General features: G+C 38.6%; 2 protein-coding genes across 5 annotated transcripts; one reads left to right on the plus strand and one right to left on the minus strand.

The window, feature by feature from the left end:
* Positions 1–2,215: 2,215 nt before the first annotated feature.
* AK6 (adenylate kinase 6) lies at positions 2,216–5,026 on the minus strand. Its single transcript, XM_035099556.3, has 5 exons — positions 4,952–5,026; positions 4,260–4,352; positions 3,648–3,706; positions 3,409–3,554; positions 2,216–3,261 (listed from the first exon to the last, which is right to left on the minus strand). Exons 1-5 carry the CDS (start codon positions 4,977–4,979, stop codon positions 3,072–3,074), a joined length of 516 nt encoding a protein of 171 aa, XP_034955447.2. The 5' UTR covers positions 4,980–5,026; the 3' UTR covers positions 2,216–3,071.
* Positions 5,027–5,072: 46 nt separating this feature from the next.
* Positions 5,073–20,793, plus strand: RAD17 (RAD17 checkpoint clamp loader component). 4 transcript variants are annotated; one of them, XM_088653281.1, is made up of 17 exons: positions 5,073–5,146; positions 6,668–6,769; positions 7,260–7,520; positions 8,404–8,487; positions 10,308–10,464; positions 11,105–11,241; positions 11,774–11,826; positions 12,105–12,230; positions 12,316–12,385; positions 12,967–13,078; positions 14,816–14,977; positions 15,431–15,540; positions 15,699–15,845; positions 16,848–16,994; positions 17,790–17,910; positions 19,114–19,171; positions 20,042–20,793. In XM_088653281.1, the coding sequence occupies exons 2-17, from the start codon at positions 6,725–6,727 to the stop codon at positions 20,310–20,312; spliced, it is 2,061 nt and encodes a 686-aa protein (XP_088509407.1). In that variant the 5' UTR covers positions 5,073–5,146; positions 6,668–6,724; the 3' UTR covers positions 20,313–20,793. The 4 variants fall into 4 exon arrangements, with proteins under 4 accessions (XP_088509407.1, XP_088509408.1, XP_088509406.1 ...); XM_088653282.1 differs by having other exon boundaries at positions 5,075–5,146; positions 15,455–15,540; XM_088653280.1 differs by lacking the exon at positions 5,073–5,146 and adding an exon at positions 5,291–5,522.
* The last annotated feature ends 212 nt before the right edge of the window (positions 20,794–21,005 follow it).

Consider the following 21,005-nt stretch of genomic DNA (forward strand, 5'->3'; position numbering starts at 1 on the left):
CCAGCTATTTATATAAAAAAGAAGAAGAAAAAGAAAAAAGAAAAACATAAAACACAAAAAGGAAAAACAAACAAGCAATTAAAATATCTCATTTTTCAATCTCTTACATTGTTAAACATTATTTTAATTACTTCCTCAAATCCCTTCTTCCTGGTTTTCATAATTTCCTAATATTAATCCTAGCGGGTTTCTTACTCTTAAATTCAAATCTTATTCTTTAATCAAATTATCCAACAATTTCCACCTTTTTCGTGCCCCCTCCCCACAGGCCCCCTCCTGCCACTAGGGATACCCATGAGAGGTGACCATCCAAAGGTGATCCATTTTGTAGTTGAGTTTCCCTCCGCCTCGCCCCCTCCCCCCAGGGCCCCCCCCTGACACCTGGGCTGGTTCAGTCCAGTGGAGATCCCTCCGTGGGCTGGATTGCAGGTGTGCATGAGTGCGCGCGACTGCAATTTCCAGCGCCTGCGCAGATGCGATTTCTGGTGCTGCAGAAGCGAGTCCCCACACTGCGTTGCGCCACTTTAGCGCAGCATGCGGGGACTCGCCAAGTGGGCAGCTCAGTTCAGGGCGGCTCATGGGCCGGTTAAATCACCTTCGTGGGCTGCTTGTGGCCCATGGGCCTTAGGTTGCCTACCCCTGGGTTACAAGTGCTGCTAACCCAGAAATAGCTGCCCCTGGTTGCGAACTTTACCCCAGGATGCGAACGGAAATCGTGTACGAGGCGCATACGCAGCGGGAGGCCCCATTAGCGAAAGCGCAAGTTAAGAACGGTTACAAGTTAAGAATGGACCTCCGGAACGAATTAAGTTCATAACCAGAGGTACCACTGTACAGTGCAATCCTGCAATTCTTAGCATCCCTTACAGGAAATGCTAGCTGGGGCTGATGGGAGTCAGAGGCTTCAATATCTAGAGTGCACCCCAAGAGCTTTTTATCAGGCATTTTCATCTGCACGTTGTGCGTTGAACGTGGTTCCGAATAAGCATTTGAAAGGTGCATACAATGCAGTCTCATGCAAAAAAAATTAAGGGAGATTATCTAAATTCAGGCAACTAATCGTATGAAGCTGCCTTACACTATTAGGTCATTATCTAGATCAGTACATAGTGACAACAGGTCAAGATTTTATAAACGACCTAGAAGATTGGCAGTTGAAACTGAAGGAATATAATCAACTAGCAAGCTTAACTAGTAAAATTAGAGATCAAGATGAGTTTTTAAAGGATTGGAACATGTTTGCAGCTTATTAAAATAATTATTGTAAACATGTTAAAATGTAAGTAGGTTTGGAGTAATAACAGCAGTAAAATACATATAGGAGAATATTATGGAGGAGATAAGGTATAGAATAATTAGAATATGCATCAATATTACAAAACTTGGGAAAACAATGGAGTGGTGGAGGGGAAGTCTAATACCGGTACTACAGTAATTGAATGTTAATTGGAAAATGTTGTACAATTATTTTTATTTTCTTAGAAAAAGTATAAATTTATAGATAGATGACCTGCCAGGGACCCAGGTGGCGCTGTGGGCTAAACCACTGAGCCTAGGGCTTGCTGATCAGAAGGTTGGCGGTTCGAATCCCTGTGACGGGGTGAGCTCCCGTTGCTTGGTCCCAGCTCCTGCCAACCTAGCAGTTCGAAAGCACATCAAAATGCAAGTAGATAAATAGGAACCGCTATAGCGGGAAGGTAAACGGCATTTCCATGTGCTGCTCTGGTTTGCCAGAAGCGGCTTTGTCATGCTGGCCACATGACCTGGAAGCTATACGCCGGCTCCCTCGGCCAATAATGCGAGATGAGCGCGCAACCCCAGAGTCGGTCACGACTGGACCTAATGGTCAGGGGTCCCTTTACCTTTAAGATGACCTGCCACCCACAGGGATGCTACAACCGTGGAACCTTTTTATTAAACCTCTGACCTTAAACGAAGTATGAGCTCTACCACTTCATGAAGGGTCTTCCCACATACATAGGTAGCTACTACCGTACATGTCAAAATCCTCTATTGCACTACAGGATTATTAAGATTTGACAAACAGGAAAGGATGAGTGAGATATAGATTTAGCTGCAATACAGGTCTGAAGTTAAATGGTTTTCTTAACTGGTCATCAATACAAGCAAATTTATTGAACACAGCAAGAGCTACTACAAAAGTTGAATAGAAACATCGTATTTAAACATTCATTAAAAGAAATTACTAACAGCATATCATAGAAGGCACTTTATTAGACATACTTGTATATAAATGCAAAGCTAAATGTTTACCATTAAATGCACTCCTCTTTATTAAGAAACTTACAAAACTATAGACCCATTTCCCCATAAATCAAAATTATATTAAGTACAAAGTCATTTCCAATAGTTAATTAGTAAATAATAAAAGTTTCAAAACAAAGTAGCTTAGCTAGGAAAATGGCAAACTGGAGGATTTTCATTTTCATATATACAAAACACACACACACTGACGTTATAAGAGGCACAAGTCAAATGCTCCATGGATAGGGCAACATCCAACAGTGACAGCCACTTGTGCAATGGGAGTTTTCCCCTGTCCTGTACACTGATGCCCCCCCAAATCTACTTTGGACAATTGGGGAACCCTCTGGAATAGATTTTGCAAGTGTGCAGAGGATGACAATGCCATGACAATGGGTATCCCCCATAAGAAGTGTTAGTCGTACTATATACACTGAATGACTGTGTAATTTACATTATACCATAGAATGGGCAGCTAGGAGTATCTTAAGTACTGATACTACATTTAAGTTACTATATGCTTAAATTCAGTAGAAGTCTCCTATTCTTAAAGAAGGCGGCTCCTATTCAAGAATACCGTATCTTTAAACCTTCTTAGTTCCAGAAAAGAAAACATCAGTGCTTGATGTATGCTGAATTTCATTTATCTCCATTTTCATTTTCTCAGAAAAGTAACTGTTACTGTTTCCTCAATGAAAGAAACAGCAAGTTTAACTTACTATACAAGAACCAGTCAGCCAGTGCTGCTGAATTAAGTTATTTATATGACTGTTTTGTCTATTAATATTATACTGTATATTAAAATGCTAGTTATTGTCTTTCATCCACTGTTCGATCCATTGTATAATCTGATCTAAGTTTTTCTCCATGTCCTCTGGAATGTTGCTGGGCAACTGATGGACAATGTCTTCCTTATACGATGACATGGCTTCTTCATAAATGATCTGAAAAATTTCACATTGAAGGTTGTCTTGAAGCTTTTTTCCTTTGTATCCTCTTTAAAAAAATTAAGATAAGACAAAAACACAAGATAATTTGGGAGCATATTTTAGGTTAAAAAACAGAGACAAGACTATGTACTAACAAGAGGCTTCATCCTAAGCCAAATCTGGTACTGCATTTATTTTGTAGCACTGATTTTACCTGTTTTCCAATCTGTTATACAAGACTGAGTTTTCAGTTCGAAGCACAAATACTATATTAAACCATCGTTCAGGAAAGAAGTCACAGCTGTGATAATCAACTATTACACCACCATCACTCATCTTCTCTTCCAGTTCATCAACTACCTAAAAGAGAATTCATACAAAATAATTTTATAAATGTATTCTTAGTAACAAAATAAAACCCACAACTGTGCTAGTTTTTAAATGTAAACTTACCCTGTCTTCATCTAAAACTGGACATTCATATTCCTCATTAAATCCTTCGTATAGCTCCCCTGTTTAATGAGGAAGAAATGGTAACAATACAAAAAAAATGTTTCCAATAGTTTGCTATCAATTGCTTTTTTAAGATATGTCTCTCAAAAACCTTTGCACAGCCCAATATTATGGGTTTCTATTCAGAAATAAGTTCCATAAGTCCAATGAGGCTTACACTATGCATTTTAGACATATGTTTAAAAGCTTTTTTAACAAGCATGTCTATAAACAGATTTTATTCCTTTTAGCATTATAACTATGGATGGGATTCATCTAGGCATCCTGTCAGCAGAAACTCTGTGCGAGGAGTACTGCTTATGCAATGGAGCTTTCTCCCTCTCCTCCCACTGGACGCCTCCCAGAATTGGTTTGGGCAGGAGGGGGCAGGGAGAGTCGGGGGGGGGGGTTTCCCATGATGAGCTGAAATAGGCAGAATGTTCATAATAGCGCAACATTGAACTCCACCACATATATCTAAACTACAGTACTGTACCTACTTACCACTATATCACTTAAATACGAATTCTACATTAACTTTCAAGTGTTAAGTTCTGTAAAATAAAAACTCACCTTCTTTGGCCACATCACCCACATTAATGTAAGTAAAATCTGTTCTTGCAGCGATCTCTTTGCCTAGGGTAGTTTTCCCAACACCAGGCGTACCTACAAAGCAGCATATGTCATAACAAAACAGTAATCAATAGTAGCAAATAATAACACATAATAAACTCCACATGAAAACTGCTACTAAAGGCCCAGACAGGCCTAGTTCAAGCAAAGACAGCCAAAGACTTTCCATTAAAAAAAAAAAACCCTGCAGGCGTGTGCATCACACTTTGAATGTTTCTCTGTATTAAAAATTGTCTACAATCAGCTTGTATGGCATATGGCAAAGAGTAAGTTTTGTATTTGCATGTTATATAAAACAAACACGGAGCAGCATTCAAAACAATGTTATAACCCATTCGATCACATAGTTTGCTTGCACGTTAGCCCAGGCCTCATTTTTGAAGTACAAATAGGAGGGTGAAAGTGACATTTACCGAGGCACACAATCAGGTAAAACCAATGAAGCTGCCTCGCACCGAGTCGACCAAACACACTGCTTTCCAGGATAGCATTTCAGACTATTTCCTTCCCAGCCTTGTTGTTGGGTTGCCTTCATCTGAGGACACTAGAAACTGGATCCGGGACCTTATGTTTCTAAAGCACTTTCATGAGATACAGACACAACCCCCCTCTTCAACCCGTTTTGCTCTTACCCGTGAGAAGAATATTTGGTCTCCTCATGTTCGCTTGGCTGACGATCCAAGTGCCTTGAAACACGTCACGAAGACACGTGTTCATCCTTCGCAGGGACCTTTCCCAACCCTGCCCGAGTCAGCGCATAATAACAGCGTCACAGCGGCCCCATTCTTCCGCCCGTCTCCTGGTAGATAGAAAAGGGACGCTGTAAGGTAAGAACCACCTCACATACATACAAACAAACAAACATATAACGGTTTCGGCGAGCGTTTGGCTTTTCCCTGCAGTCTAGGGCCAGAGGGTGACGCCTTAGCGTTTCGCCATCAGCTGGGCGCCCAGCTGCGTGGGAAGCCCCCAGCCTGAATGGAGGCAGCCTAGGTGCCATGAGGAGAAAGGCGCCTCCGGCGGGTATTACGAGACAGCGGCAGATCTCTATGGTGATGGAGAAGAGCGAGTAAGGCGCTGCCTGGGCTACAGAAGCGGCGGAGAAGGGTCAGCGCAACACAGGCGGGCAGAGCCGCTCCGCAAGTCCCTCGGGCGGGTGGACCCCCGCACGGGCATAACTGAACGAAGCATGTCCGGTCAGAAGTAAGTCCCGCTGAGTTCGGCTGGGCTGCCTTCCCTTCGCCCTGGAAGATCTGCCTCCCTGCCTTGTTGGCCGATATTTTCCCACCTGGCCTGCGTGGGCGGGTCCCTGACTGATCCCAGCTACAAAAGTTGCTGAACAGACTCTTCGGCTGGGGTAGTGTTTGGAGGTTTCTTTGGTTGCTCGTACTGTATAAGTTGAATAAATAATAATAATAATAATACGGATGCTGATTTTTTAATATTTATTTCTAGATCATGTTATGATTCATGTGGGAATTGTTTTAATTTGGTTGTGTACATTATTTATGACTTTCGTTATGTTTGTAATTATGCAAATCTTGTCATGTCATAAGCCGCCTTGAGCATAGTTTTAACTCAAACACCACCGTGCTTATATTTTTGGACAACTGTCTCAGTCTGTGAGTGTACTCTTTATATTGCCTAGCCTTTGGGGATGGTATGACAACTACTGACATTTGTGACGGGGTGGTATGACAACTTAAATTTGTAACTGAATATCCAGTTCTGAAGTTTTCGCCTGCTGTATAGATGAAACCTATAGTTGTCTGTGACAGGTTACTGAATTCTGCCTACTACTGCCTGATGTACTAGTATACAGTATTTAAAAATTATTTCAGGAATATGTTACACAATCATGCTGCTAAATAGTTTCTGTGGAGGTTTTTCTCCACAACCATGAGTTGGTAGAAACAATCCCAACCCCTTTTGCACCACTATGGAAAGGTGGTGGATAAAGTGGAAGTCTCTCCACCCTGCCCACTGCCTGCAGAGTGATGCCAACATTACTTCATTGGTATGAACCTCCCTGTTCAGATCACCAAATGGTGAGTGGGTACGGTATGCCGCCGGTAGGATCTCTGCCAGTGAAATCCAGCTGGAAGACCAAAAAGGCCCTGTGTGAAGCCTGGCATTCCATACAGCCAGGGTTAGGAATGAACCTTTACTTGGAAAAACAGCACATTTGGAAGAAAATAGCAGCTGGAGTGTGATTTCTCCCTTCCCTGGGGCTATCCCTTCATCTAATTATTTGCAAGGCAGGCCTGGTTGGATGTTTTGCCTAGCTGGACGTTTTAAAATTCTATCTGTGCAAAGTTTGTTTACATAAGTATTTTACACTTTTTTAGGTCATATAATTTAAAGGGCTACTGGTCATATGCTTCGGATGGAAACTACAAAGGTTGATGATGTCAAAAAAACATTCAAAAAGAAAGATTGCTGCAGTCAAAGTGAGTGATTACAACTTTAAGATATTAAAGACTTTGGATTGTATTATTCTTTAATGCACAGTTGTTATACTCATGTAGAGAAGGATTGCTTCCTTTATTATCGCTTTTCACAACATCAGCCAATAGTAGTTTGGAAATCACAGTTAAATGTTCCAGACCAAGTATAATTACTGGAAATAAGAACTGTTGGACACACCGTGGCTAAATGCTTATATATATATATATATATATATATATATATATATATATATATACTTAAGACATAGTATTTTCATAATTTCATGCTGATTTCAGACTCCCTTTCTTGTATTAAAACAAAGTTACTGAATGTTCAATTAAGTAGAGCTTAAAAGTTGAAAGGGGGCTTTCCAATAGTATGACAAAGTTGTTGTTATTAAGACCTTTGACTATTCTACTGTAAAATAGTAGTTGGTTTAAGAATTAATCATTTCTACCATGCAATAACTTTTGTTTACTTATATTTTGTCAGGTGACTGATTGGGTGGAGCCATCTTTTAGTGATTTCTGTAAGGATACAATTCTATCATCTGACATTCTTCATAAGAAGCCATCAACAGATACCAAACACAGTCGGAAGAAAAAAGAGTGTTGCTCTCCGATAGAAAGTTGTAAGACTGAAGGGAAAAAAAGAAAGCCACCTTCTACAGATGAGCAATATAAATATAAACTCTCAAAACAAAACCATAGCCAAAACAAATCTTGGGTGGATAAATACAAACCGAAAACTCAGGTAAAGTTTAGTTTAAAATTCCTTTAAAAACAACAAATAGCTTTGTGTGTTGTTGAAGTGGTGTGCCCAAAAGGAAAAGTAGTTACAGTGTTTCATAGATTTATTACGTTGATAGAACATAGGTATACTTGGTTAACAGAAAAGTATAAGATATATGTTTTGATTTGAAGTGCATTTGGAAATTTGTTCATTTTAAATATATATTTTTAAATGGTCAGCAAGTGTTTGGAATATTATGCACTAGCAATGGAATATGTTTGCACTTGTTATTGAGTAATGATATTAACTATGTCCTCTAGATGATCATCTTTCAGCTTAATAAACAAAGATGTGAGGAAGACTTCTGTCCATGTATAGTCATTTCTAGAAATATGTTGGATGTCCTTTGAATGCCTTGAAAATTAATGCAAATCTAGTCCCTTGGCTCTGGTGTGTGGCATTATGTAATCACATTCCAGTTCATTAGGACAGAGGTCTTGTGGTAGCTTTCAGACTGTAAATGGAGCCTTCATGCAGATGCCCCTTATTTTAGCTAGTTTAGTACGCTGTGGAACTATTTGCAGTCTGAAGGCTGCTGCTGAATCTCAGGCCCTGAACTCTGCTGTGTGTGATGTAATCTCCACACTTTGGGGCTTGGAGATGGATACCAGATAGTTGGAACCCTAATGGCCTGAATTCTGGCCAAAATGGATCCCAGACGAACTGAGCCAGGCCAGTTACGGAAACACAGTAAAAATAGAACTATTTATATTTTGCTTACACTAATAATTAACTTGTTACAGGTACCAAGAGAATATGCTACAACAGTGTTCTTTCGCAGTATTTAATTCTACTGTAAAATTATTTGCCTGAACTATATATTATTAATTATTTTTCTCATTAGAATGAGCTTGCCATACACAAGAAGAAAATTGAAGAAGTTGAAGCATGGTTAAAAGATCACACATTTCAAAGGCCACCCAGACAGGTAGCATATATTTACCTAGTAGCTTTACCTGTCACTAAGTTTGTTTTGAAGGCTTTGTGTAACTTAAGACACCTTCTGGGAAATGTTCAGCAGATTATATTTTCATCAGAAATGAGGTGAGAAAGCAACACAAATCCTGCATGATATTTCATTTTGCAGCAGTATTTGTTACAGTATTTCATGCAGTAATCTGCTTTTGACATTTGGCACAGTAATTTTCTAGAAGTTTGTAGCAGCAAAATAAATTCTTAGGAAAAATAATACGGTTCACTTGAAAATAAAGTTAACATAAACTGTAGCTTTTTGACACCTGGACTGACATACCATAGGGAAATAGGCATCATTTGATTGCATTTCCCCTTCCTTTTCTGAACTGCTGCCGTGTTTCTCCGAAAATAAGCCATACTCCGAAAATAAGCCATAGTGATAGGCAGTTTAACCTTGTAGGTTAAACTGTACCATACTTAATAAAAAATAAAAAAAAGACATCCCCTGAAAATAAGCCACTGTGGTGTTTTTTTTTTTTTTGGAGGAAAAATAAATATAATATGGTGTCTTATTTTTGGAGAAACACGGTAGATATGCATTTCACTGTTTGCTTCTTTGCAACCTGGGGAGAGGAACATAGGAAGATCTTTTATACCAATCAGACAATTGGTTTTCCATGTAGCTCAGTACTGTCTGTTGGCAGCAGTTCTCCTGATTTTGAGGGAGCTGATATTCCCAGCTCTACCTGGAGATGCCGGTTATTGAACCTGGGAGCTGCTTCATGCAAAGCCAATGCTTTACCACTGAGCTACAACTTCTTCTGAGAGGAGTAAATGGCAACGAGTAAGCTTGGCTCAGAGCAGGCCCACTGAAAATTTTGGATGTAACTTAGCCATGTTCAATAATTTAAATGGGTCTGCTCCAAATGAAAACTAGTTGCATGTCACTCAAAAAAGTTCTTCTGCATGCATGTTAAGTTTTTCCATATTGCCTGGTGAACGTTGCTGCATTGTGACCCGAGAAATGCTGTGGTATGTTAACAGAGGGGCATACAGGGATGAATTAAAAGGTGCTGATGTTTGCAGTGCTATAAAGGTAAAGGTAAAGGGACCCTTGACCATTAGGTCCAGTCGTGACCGACTCTGGGGTTGTGGCGCTCATCTCGCTTTATTGGCCGAGGGAGCCGGCGTACAGCTTCTGGGTCATGTGGCCAGCATGACTAAGTTACTTCTGGCGAACCAGAGCAGCGCACGGAAACGCCGTTTACCTTCCCACTGGAGCAGTACCTATTTATCTACAGTACTTGCACTTTGATGTGCTTTCGAACTGCAGTGTTATACTTGGAGCTAAATCATTGCATGAGAAAAGTATGCATATATTCTTCCTCTTGCACAAGTGTTTTTAGAAGAGCATTGCTGGCAAGTTCTCTTCCACACAGTTTGTGTGTGTGTGTGTGTGTGTGTGTGTGTGTGTGTGTGTGTGTGTGGCGGATATGGATGGGAGCTTTTTTTTGCCATCCTAATTCAAATAATAATTAGTATTAGGGTAGTAACAGAATTTGTCAAATATTTTGTTTTGGCAGCATTTTATTGCTGCTTCATTTTCCAATTCCTTGTAATATATATGATTACCTAATAAGCAATTAATTTTACACTTGTATAAGTGTGGTGAAATATTGAATCATTGGGATTGTAATTTGTAATTTAACAACAGAAATTGTGCTAACAGAAAGTGTGGGGAGAAGGGGGGGAAATTAATAAAAGTCCATTAAATTTTTATCATGCTCTTTCCTTCTAATATAGCGAGTTGGTTTATTATATGATGTCTTGTAGGAAGGTTCTATTTTATTATTAACTGGTCCTCCTGGATGTGGCAAGTCTGCAACTGTGGAAATATTAGCCAAAGATCTTGGCATTCAAGTGCAAGAATGGATAAATCCTGTATCACTAGACTTCAAGAAAGATGATGTCATAGATTCTTTGAGCTATGGTAAGCATTTAATTGAAGACTTTGAGTCAAGCAGTTAGAATATATTTGGTAGGTTTGTGTATTTGTCATAATATCCCAATCTGATGCCCATCAAATTGTTGAAAGTTTCATTGGAATTAACGAGACTCACTTCTACTTAATAGTGTGATACTTTAGATTCATACTCAGATCTTTACTAGTAGACCCTCTTTTCACCCCATGGTTTCAAACATTTTCACATTTCAAAACTGATATGTTTTGCAGTAATGGGAAGGGAACAGTGAGGCCGGCACCCCCCCCCCCAAATAAATTGGTTCTTAAGTATACTGGTTTGTACAACAACTAAAGCTCTTAAAATGAAGGTGGATGGGATTTCTAAGTTAAGGCAGATATCTTTATCTGCTGATGGAAAGTAGAAACTATAAAGATAGTATCTGCATTCCTTTTCTTCAAAGATGTGATATACTTGTACCACCCATCCAGTTCCCATAATCTACACCTTTGGTGGATTTTAGCCTGTGCTATTTGGCAGCAGGCAAAAAATGGCTTTTTGCTCTAAAACACCAAATTCAAAGCAGATGGGTCCTAGGATACTGAATCTTCATGTTCATGTTATTGTTATTTATAAGGTATACACTGTAAAATAAACTCTCCTGTTCAGAGTCTGATTTTCAGATACTTCCTTATCAGAGCCAGACAGCTCTCTTTCAAGAGTTTCTATTAAGAGCAAACAAATATGCCAGTCTTCAGATGGTTGGACAATCCATGGAAACTGACAAAAGACTTATTCTTGTGGAAGTAAGTAAAAATACAGTAGTTAACTAATTCAAGTTAAAATCTTATATTCTTTTTTCTTATATTTTAAAGGACACTTTTATGTAAACTGCTTAGGGATTTTGAATGTTAAGCAGTGTATAAATATAATAAATATGTAAATAATGCAAGATAGGAGTTACCATAATCGTAAGGGGTGATTCCCGGGATGATTTGAAAATTTTGTCACAGTGAGCCTACTAAGAGCACGGGAACATTTGGGTTTATCTAAAGTAGCACTTTGAATCTAAACAGTTTGTTATTATAAATGTCAAGTAAAATAAGCAGATGACTCATATTATAGTCTTAATGGCCATCCACAATATTAATGCTACAGAGATGCTAAAATAAGAATATTGTGAAGAGCTAATATTAGGCAAGGAGATGATTAACTGCATTTGTCGTGACATAAGACTTCTCTTGACCATCTCTTGACAATTTTCTCTGTTTGAACAGTGTAGCTCCAATGATAATGGGAAAAAAGCTGGAATAACAGTATTATATTTGGTTTTTATAGGATATGCCAAACTATTTTTACCGTGACCATAGCTGTTTACATGAAATCTTGAGGTGAGTATAAAGCCATGGTTAGCAATTTGTTTTTATCAAAGGGCCACTTTGAGGAATACGGCTGATGTGCTATAAAATTCCATGAATACAAATGGAAACCTTCACATTATTCAATTTATTCTGAATTTTTGGTGTGTGGGGGTGGAATGTAAACATTTTGAGGTGGGAGGCATTCTTGGGCCAGAGGCTTCTAGTTGCTTATTGCTAGTATAGACTCCTACAGATTGATAACACTTGCCTTTAAACTTGGGACTTTCTCTCTTCATTTTTCATTTTAGAAGGTTTGTGCGGACAAGCAGATGTCCTCTTGTGTTTATAATATCAGATGCCTTCAGTGGAGCCAGCAACCAAAGGTCTCTATTTCCAAAGGAGATTCAGGAAGAGCTACATATAGATAATATTAGGTAAAAGGATCATTAAGTGCATTGGTCACAACCGAGGATTCATTATTAAATGTATATTGACCATCTGCCTCATTAATTTTCTCAGTTTTAACCCCGTGGCTCCAACGATGATGATGAAAGTTCTAAATCGAATAGCTGGAGCAGAGTTCAAGACGGTAGGTCAAATTAAAGCAGCGCTGGGACCGTTGCAATATGGTCATATTGTGAAAGTTAGCTGAATGTATCAATTGAGAGAGTTATTTAGTCTGCTCCTTCCTAAAAAAATAGAATAATTTTTAACAAGTGGCTTTTATTTGAGAAGTGGCTGCCAAATGACTGAGGTCTGTCAGCATTCGAGGAAGTACAGGTAAAATAAAACAAAAAGAGACTCAGAAATGCATGGATGTATACAAATGGCTTCCACACACATAGCACTTGTAATTTATTTCACTATCAGAGGAGCTGTAGGTGTTTAGCAGTGTATGAATATGTGTTTATGCTCAGTTAATAGGTGACTTGGAAATGTAAATAAAAATATCATATGCAGCATTGTTCCACCATTGAGTAGGGAAACCCGTGAATGTGTTCAGAGTATCACTAATACTCTTAGGTACACTCTTAGGTTACTTGATGCTGCAAACATCAGTTCAATAAAATCATATAAAGCTTATGGCCAGTGTTTATCTACAAACTAACAGCAGTCTTGTTTTGTTGTGCAGACTAAAGACCTTACAGATACTTTTGCTTTTCTTTGCAGAATGGAGAAAAAACCGATGTCCCTGACATATCTTCATTAGACTTGATTTGCAAAGGATGTTCAGGTGATATTAGGAGTGCAATAAATAACCTTCAGTTTTCTTCTTTAAGGGGTAAGTATGGAACAACTTCTGCTTAAATAAGTTTGTGGTTTTTGAAAATCATTTTTATTTTAACACTCTTGGGGTAGCCTTGCGGAAACTCTTATCAATGCGAGGCAGGAACTGAATGTCTCTTGGTTGTTAAATGGGACTTTTATACTGTGGCACTGATCCAAAGATGAACAAGCAAAGACAACTCTCCGCTTGTGAAATAGATCCTCAGTCCTTTCACAGCTAGCAGTGCCGTTCTTCCCCTCCACAGGACATCAGCATTGCCAGAAAGGACAATAGTGAAATTATTTTCATAGTGTGCACAAAATGTTGGAGCAAGTCTGTAGCTCTGTGTGTGAAAAACTAGAGTTACCAGGATTATTTGGGGGAAATCATGTGCTTTAAATGTATGATGTGGATCTATTCCTTGAGTTTGTGCAGTATTGGGGGGTTGAACTAGCCATACTTAGTTCCCATTTAAATTAATGGGACTTAAATTAGTTATTACAGTGGTGCCTCGCTAGACAAAATTAATTCGTTCCAGGACTCAATTCGTCCTACGAAAATTTCGTCTAGCGAGGCACCGTTTCCCATAGGAATGCATTAAAAGTCAATTACACAAAGGGGAACCAGCTGCAGCAGGGAAAGAAGGCAAAGGGAGATCAGCTGAGAGGCGGTGACAGCTGTCAGCGCCTCTCAGCTGAGCTTCCTTTGCCTTCTTCCCTTGCTACAGATGGTTCCCCTTTCGCTAGATGAATGCCCTTATTTTCTGATCAGAGGTTTTTATGGCCACGCTTCGCAAGACGAAGCAGTGGCCATAGAAAATCTCGTCGTACAGTGAGGCAACCTCCGATCAGAAAATCCTTTCGTTAAGCGGAATTTTCGTCTAGCAGGGCATTAGTCTAGACTCTAGCGAGGCACCACTGTACTAACTTTTCATGTTCATTTCAATCAGATCTAACTTTGTCTGGATCCAACCAAGTGTATTTATAACATATTTTACTGATACTAGATGAGTATTTAGAGCAGGATAACCCTCCTTTCTTATTCTTGACAAAAAAGCTTCCTTGAGAATCTGGAAAGAAAGTTTTTGTTTTATTCTGTTATTTACAGTATTTTTAAATCAAATTCCTTCACTGTGGGCTTCCAGAATGTTCCCAACATTATGCTGCTTAACATTTGCCGGCTGAAATATGGATGGCTATGGTTTGTTATAGACTTGTTCTGAATTTCCAGTATTGGAACCGGGGGGACATAGACCAGATACTAATGGTGGCAAACTACTACAAAAATATATTGACATTGTTTTTTTATTCACTTTGAGCATTGTAAATGCTCCATTCCTCACTATATGTGTACAGAAAGTTATGAACTCATGTTTTATTGCAAGACCCTTATTCCATCAAAATCATCAAACAAATTTTGTGAACAGGAACAAAGAACCTAATTTTAAGCTTTTTGTGAATAAGGGCAAAAATTCAGGTCTGAGTCAGTTCCTCTCTACAGATTTTAATACCAGCACTTTAAAACTTTTATATTGTGCTTAATGTTTGCTACCTTCTGACTAGTTTGTCTTTTTGGCCTGAAGAGTAATGTGTATTTCCCCATTTTATTGAATGCAATAAAATTATAAAGCTTGTTTATAATTAGATAATCTTTGACCTGATGAGCATACCTTATTTTTCTATTGAATAAAAAATTCTGGAGTTCATGTTTTACAGTCTACCACTTTGTTCTTTTTTGCTTTTTGCTTACCAGACTACTCATCGCAGAAAAAGGGGAATTCCACATTAAAATATGATACATTATCTAAAGTAAAGAAGAAAGAGAAATTTGGTAACCAGGAGTTACAAGCTGTTGGTGCCAAAGATTCCTCCATCTTTCTGTTCCATGCCTTGGGGAAAATACTTTACTGCAAAAGTAAGAACACGTTAACCTATTATTCTTAATTCTATTTGTGTGAGGGGATGAATTATCATGTCAATTATTGACAGCTTCTATATTTGCCTACAACTGATTTACTTTTCTCACTCTTTTAAGACGATATAAAGAATCGGTAGCTATTGTTTTTCCTAACTGGAATCTGTCACTGTAGCCCCCTTCACAATTACTGGGAGCAAGCCCTGTCCTATAGATGCATGCCTTGGCATAAACTGAACACGAGTATCAATTCATGCGCAGGCTTCCATGCAATTAAAACCTGCACCTACTACCAGGAGCCTTGGCCACATGGAAGTCTATGTGTGCTGTAAGCCGTGTGAACCAGTACTAGCCAAGTTTGAGTTGTAGACAATCCCCTCATCTCTGGTCAGTAACCTGTCTCCATATCCAAATACTCTATGCTTCTCATATTTAATGCAAACTTCTATGTAGCTGTAGAGTGTGTTATTCTTACAGGAGAACCAGCAACAGACTTGGAGTTTCCTCGATTACCTGTTCATTTAACAGAATATGAACGAAATCCCTTGCTTGTTCATCCTGAGGTAAATACATTTACTGTTTACTATTAATTGAGTGAAAATTTATTGCTAGTTATCTTATGTAAGTGGTAGATGTAAGAGTGATATTCTTAATATGTCATAATGCTAACTCATTTCCTCCCGATGCATAACATTAATTATGTATATTCTCCTTTATTTAGGATGTCATAGAAAAGTCACACATGCCTGGGGACTTATTTAATTTATACCTTCATCAAAACTACATTGACTTTTTCTCTGATATAGATGATCTTGTGAGAGCCAGTGAATATTTGAGTACTGCTGACTTCCTTTGCAGTAACTGGGATGTAAGTTTTAAAATGTAACAATAGCTTAAAGTAACAAAACATAGAAATATGAAGGCTTCAGAATAAGTGTCAGAGGAGGAAAATAAACATTTTGAACCAAGGAAAGTGAATGGCTTCACCATTCCCCAGTGGGTGTGCTAAATTTGTAGGTTCTGTATTTTATATATTAACATAACTGTTTCTGCTTATTATTATTTATTATTAATTAAATTTGTATACCGCCCTTCATCTGAAGGTCATGGGGCAGTTCACAACATAAAAACGCAAAATGAAAACAAAATGCATAATAAAATAAAGACAAACCAATAATCCCCCTCCCTGCTTAGAATTGTAACAGACCTCAGGATTTACCTAGTCTACTCCCTTAGACTTGTTTTCTTGTATGACAGTGTGTTTTATGTAACTTTAAAGCTTACTGTTCATGTTTTGCCTTATCAAACAATTGTTCTGAAGAAAGCATGTGCCATTTTCTAGCTAGTCTTTCTATAGTCTGGATAAAGTTGTCATGTCTCAGATACTTTTTTTTAAGATTACACCCAGCTGGACTCCCTTTCCTCATCCCTATTGCCTCCCATGCACATCCCAAAGAATGGGGGACGCCTAGAGTCTGTCTTGGAGTTGTGAGTGGCTATGGGTGGAGGAGAGGAAGCAGTAATGGATATGCATGACACAATTCAACAGACAGCTTTTAAATTTGCTCTCATGTGTTTGAACCAACAGACTACATGGCATGGAAAAATCATAGCTGCTAAGTTTTCCCTTTTCTCGCGAGGAAGCCTATTCAGCATAATGGAAAATCCCTGAAAAAAAGGGATAACTTGGCAGCTATGGGAAAAATACCAGCTGTTGCAAGTGTGAGAGGGTGCATTGCTACCAATCCAGAAAAACCTGGGAATTTAAAATACTTACCTCAAACAAATGCTCAGTTGCAAATAGGTGAAAAATTGACTGCCAGAAATGTTCCTCCTTTCACTTTGATCTTGTTTTTATCATCTCCTATAGGCTAGACCTACACTCCGGGAATATAGTGCATCCATAGCCACAAGGGGTGTAATGCATTCAAACAGATCCAGAGCCTCTGCTCAAAGCAAAGGAGGAATGGGCTTTCGACCCCTTCATAAACCACAGTGGTTCCTAATAAACAAAAAGGTAATTATTTTGAAATGATATTCTTTATTTCAACATTTATTGTAAAACGTTTTACATTTATTGCAAATCATAACCTAAAATAGAAACAGTAAATTAAGTTCAGCTTTCTTACTATCATTCTCATCTGATATGTGATGTAGGTTAATAATGCTGTAAGACTGCCTTAGCTCGCATGTTTGTGATAAGCATATTCATTACAAGATTAAAGAGTTATTTAGTAAGATTTAGGTTTCAGTTTAAGTTTTAATTAAAGGATTGCCTTGTGCCATCTAGCCAAGGAAAATATTTTAGATGAATCATTCCTGCAGTGTAATCTAGGACTAGCTTGACTACACAAACAACCCAAGAAGAAATATATTTAGAGGCTACCACAAAATAGCATTTGGTCTGGGGGGAAATACATTTCAACATACTCTGTAACATGGTTAGGAATAACGAAGTGTACCTCTTGGATTGTTAGTGTGGCAGCTTCGAGTAAAAATGGACAGGCCTATTTTGGAACCTTCAAGTTATGCTATCTCCAGAAAAATTAAATAGGAAAATCAAAATGGAAAGAAATAACTTGATGCTTTAAGCTCCTGCAGCTGTCTAGGCGACGTATCACACCACGTCTCAATAGTTATTTTCTGGATAGTGTTGTATGCTTGTTTTAATGTTGGGTTTCTAAGGCATGGAAGTTCTGGCAAAATAACCTCCTAATATTTATAATTGGTAGAGAGTCAGAAGAGAAATTTTGTGGTTTAACTGTAGATAATATATTTTACTATTAGACTCCTTTGTTCTGCCTCCTTATAGTATCAGGAAAACTGCATTGCTGCAAAATCCCTCTTTTCAAGTTTCTGTTTACCACCGCTGTGCCTTCAGACCCAGCTGTTACCTTATCTTGCCATGCTGACAAATCCAATGAGAAACCAAGGTACTTTTTAAAAACAAAACAAAAACCCTTTTCTCAGAAAATGTCTTGGAAGTTCTTAGTCAAACTCTGATAGTAAGCAGTTAGTATTGAAATTAGTAACTGGTAATTTACTCTTACGATGCCTTATGAGGAACGGCTTAGGGAGCTGGGATTTAGCCTGGAGAAGAGAAGGTTAAGGGGTGATATGATAGCCATGTTCAAATATATTAAAGGATGCCATATAGAGGAGGGAGAAAGGTTGTTTTTTGCTGCTCCAGAGAAGCAGACATGGAGCAATGGATTCAAACTACAAGAAAGAAGATTCCACCTAAACATTAGGAAGAACTTCCTGACAGTAAGAGCTGTCGACAGTGGAATTTGCTGCCAAGGAGTGTGGTGGAGTCTCCTTCTTTGGAGGTCTTTAAGCGGAGGCTTGACAGCCACCTGTCAGGAATGCGTTGATGGTGTTTCCTGCTTGGCAGGGGGTTGGACTGGATGGCCCTTGTGGTCTCTTCCAACTCTATGATTCTATTATTCTTAACCTTGGTTTTAACACCACTTGGGAAATGTTGATTGTGCTCTGAAAAGTGAATTCTCTAAGCGTTTGTGTCAGCACATCTGCATCTGATGGTTTCCCCTATTGCTGCAACATTGTTTGTTTTCTCATTGTGCTGCCTGTAGCTTGGGCCAAAGGGTTTCTATAGATGCTCATTTTTAGGAGCAAGAGCAGTTGCTAAAATTGCACTTATTCTATTTTTCCTATAGCAGCATGACAAATGTATTGATTGGGATATGGAGGGTGAAGCTTTAGAGCAGAAAAGCCCTTGGCCATGGAAAATAATGTAATGATAACCAACCCCTAGATGGTATGTTAAATATATATATATATAAAGGTAAAGGGACCCCTGACCATTAGGTCCAGTCGTGACCGACTCTGGGGTTGCATGCTCCTCTCGCATTATTGGCCGAGGGAGTTGGCGTATAGCTTCCAGGTCATGTGGCCAGCATGACAAAGCCACTTGTACGTATATATGAATTATTTATTGTCACTTATTGCAGTATTGGATTTTAAAATATATAAATACAGTTATCTGGTCTAAATCAGGAGTGGAGGAAGTATTGCAAAACATTCTTAGCTTAAAATGGGACTGTGTACACCGGATACACAACAAATTCAAGTTCCAACACAATTCTGAGCAATAATTTTTGTGTGTGCTTTCTCAGCTCAGATTACTTTTATTCAGGACGTTGGAAGGCTTCCTTTAAAGAAACACTTTGGAAGGTAAACACCTGCTGTGGTTCTTTTGCAAATTGGAATATGTTTGCTCTGAATATCAGTATATACTTTCATATAGCACTTTGACTACATTGGTTAATTCTCAGTCTGTAAGGTGGGGAAAGTAACAATCAACTTGATATGCCACTCTGACCATATCAAGGACTCTGTGTTTTATTATTTATTCTTGTATTTATATCCTACCTTTCTACATGGAACCCAAGCCAGAGTATGTATGGTTCTCAGGCAGTCTCCCATCCATACACTGCCCAGACCTGCTTGCCTTCAGCAAAGTGGAGGCCTCATACGTCTTCAGGACCATGCCCTGGGATAAGTTGGGAGAGGGAATAGTCTACATATATAAGATATCACTAAGAAATGTAAAATCTCATGTTAGTTTTAAATTTACAGTTATACACTGCGAGATTTGTCATATAAGGCTGAAAGCAGCTAACTGTGCTTTCTGTGTTTAAATGCAAAAACTGGGCTAATGACAACTAGGCATTTGCAATCTCTTCTCCTTTTCAGTAGTTTTTAAGGGGTCACAATCAGTGGTGAAATTCAACGGTTGGAAAGTGGTACAGCAAATCATGTAATCTGCTGCCAATACACACAGTTTGGAAATCTGGACTGTAAAGGTTTTTAGGCGTATTACAAACTAGGCATACAAAACTATTTTCTTCTCGTGTGTGTCCACACACCTACCTGTTGCCCACTTTAAGAATGCAGCTTTATAAGCTTAACTTTGAAAGTCAATGAGAGAAAAGGAGATATAGATGCTACTTTTATCTGTTATTTGCATATCTGAATTCCTCAGTAGTTCTCTGCAAGAGCATAAAATGCTTCTGAACTTTTATTACTGTCGTTCCACAACAGGTTGAAGCTTGAAACTCTTACTGATAAAGACTCAGCAATACAGGACCTAGACAGTGACGATGAAGGGGATTTTGCTGAGATGCAGTCCACAAATGTGCTTACCCAAATGGAGAAAAACAAAACCAGTGAGAAAAATGAACCATATGAAAGTCCTCTTCCTTCCAGCCAATCTAGTGGAAATGAACTACCAGCCAGTCAATCTCAGCCTATTGTAGCACAAGCAATCATGGAGGAAAATGAACTAATCATAGAGGAATATGATAGTGACTAGAAGGTGTGAAATGGCAACTCCAAAGCTGTGATAGTGTTTAACATAATAATTTTAGGTTTAATATTCTATAAGCAATCTTAGCCAACTGTACTGAGAGTGCTACTACTGATAACCTCAACTTATTTCTTTGGGCTATTATTACTTTGCCACAGTTTCACACAGCTTTATTTCCAGAGAGACAAATGCTACACAAGATATATGAGTACTGGCTTTCCCCAGTACTATTTGACTCTACACTGTAAAGCTTCAACGGTGTGCACCTCAGTTCAAAATTTTGGCTCCAGTCCGAGAGGTGGTATGGAAATCAGTTTTATGAGACAAATGCATCGATTTACATGCCTCTTGGAGGGACAGTGTCAATAGTTTTGTTAAAATTTCACAAACGTAACCCTTACCCGCGGTGATAGAAAACTTGTATAAAGCATTTAAGTTCTGGGCTGTGTATTATTTAAGATGTAAATAAATTTCTGGATTCCTTGTATGCTTTGTGATTTTAGATAGATGTTTATAAAACCGAAGCAGGTACAGCTTGTGTTAGATAATCTTGCCTTTGGGCCACATGTCATTTCAACTGCATCTAAAAAGTGCAACTGGCCCAAATGACCTTTAAAAGGCTGTCTCCCTGCCCCCACCATATAATGCCTGCTTCTTTGCCCACTTGCATAATCTGCAAGTCTAAACAAAACTGTGGTA

This window comes from Zootoca vivipara, chromosome 10 (genome assembly GCF_965207765.1).
Source record: "Zootoca vivipara chromosome 10, rZooViv2.hap1.1, whole genome shotgun sequence".
In the NCBI taxonomy this organism is placed as follows: Eukaryota; Metazoa; Chordata; class Lepidosauria; order Squamata; family Lacertidae; genus Zootoca; species Zootoca vivipara.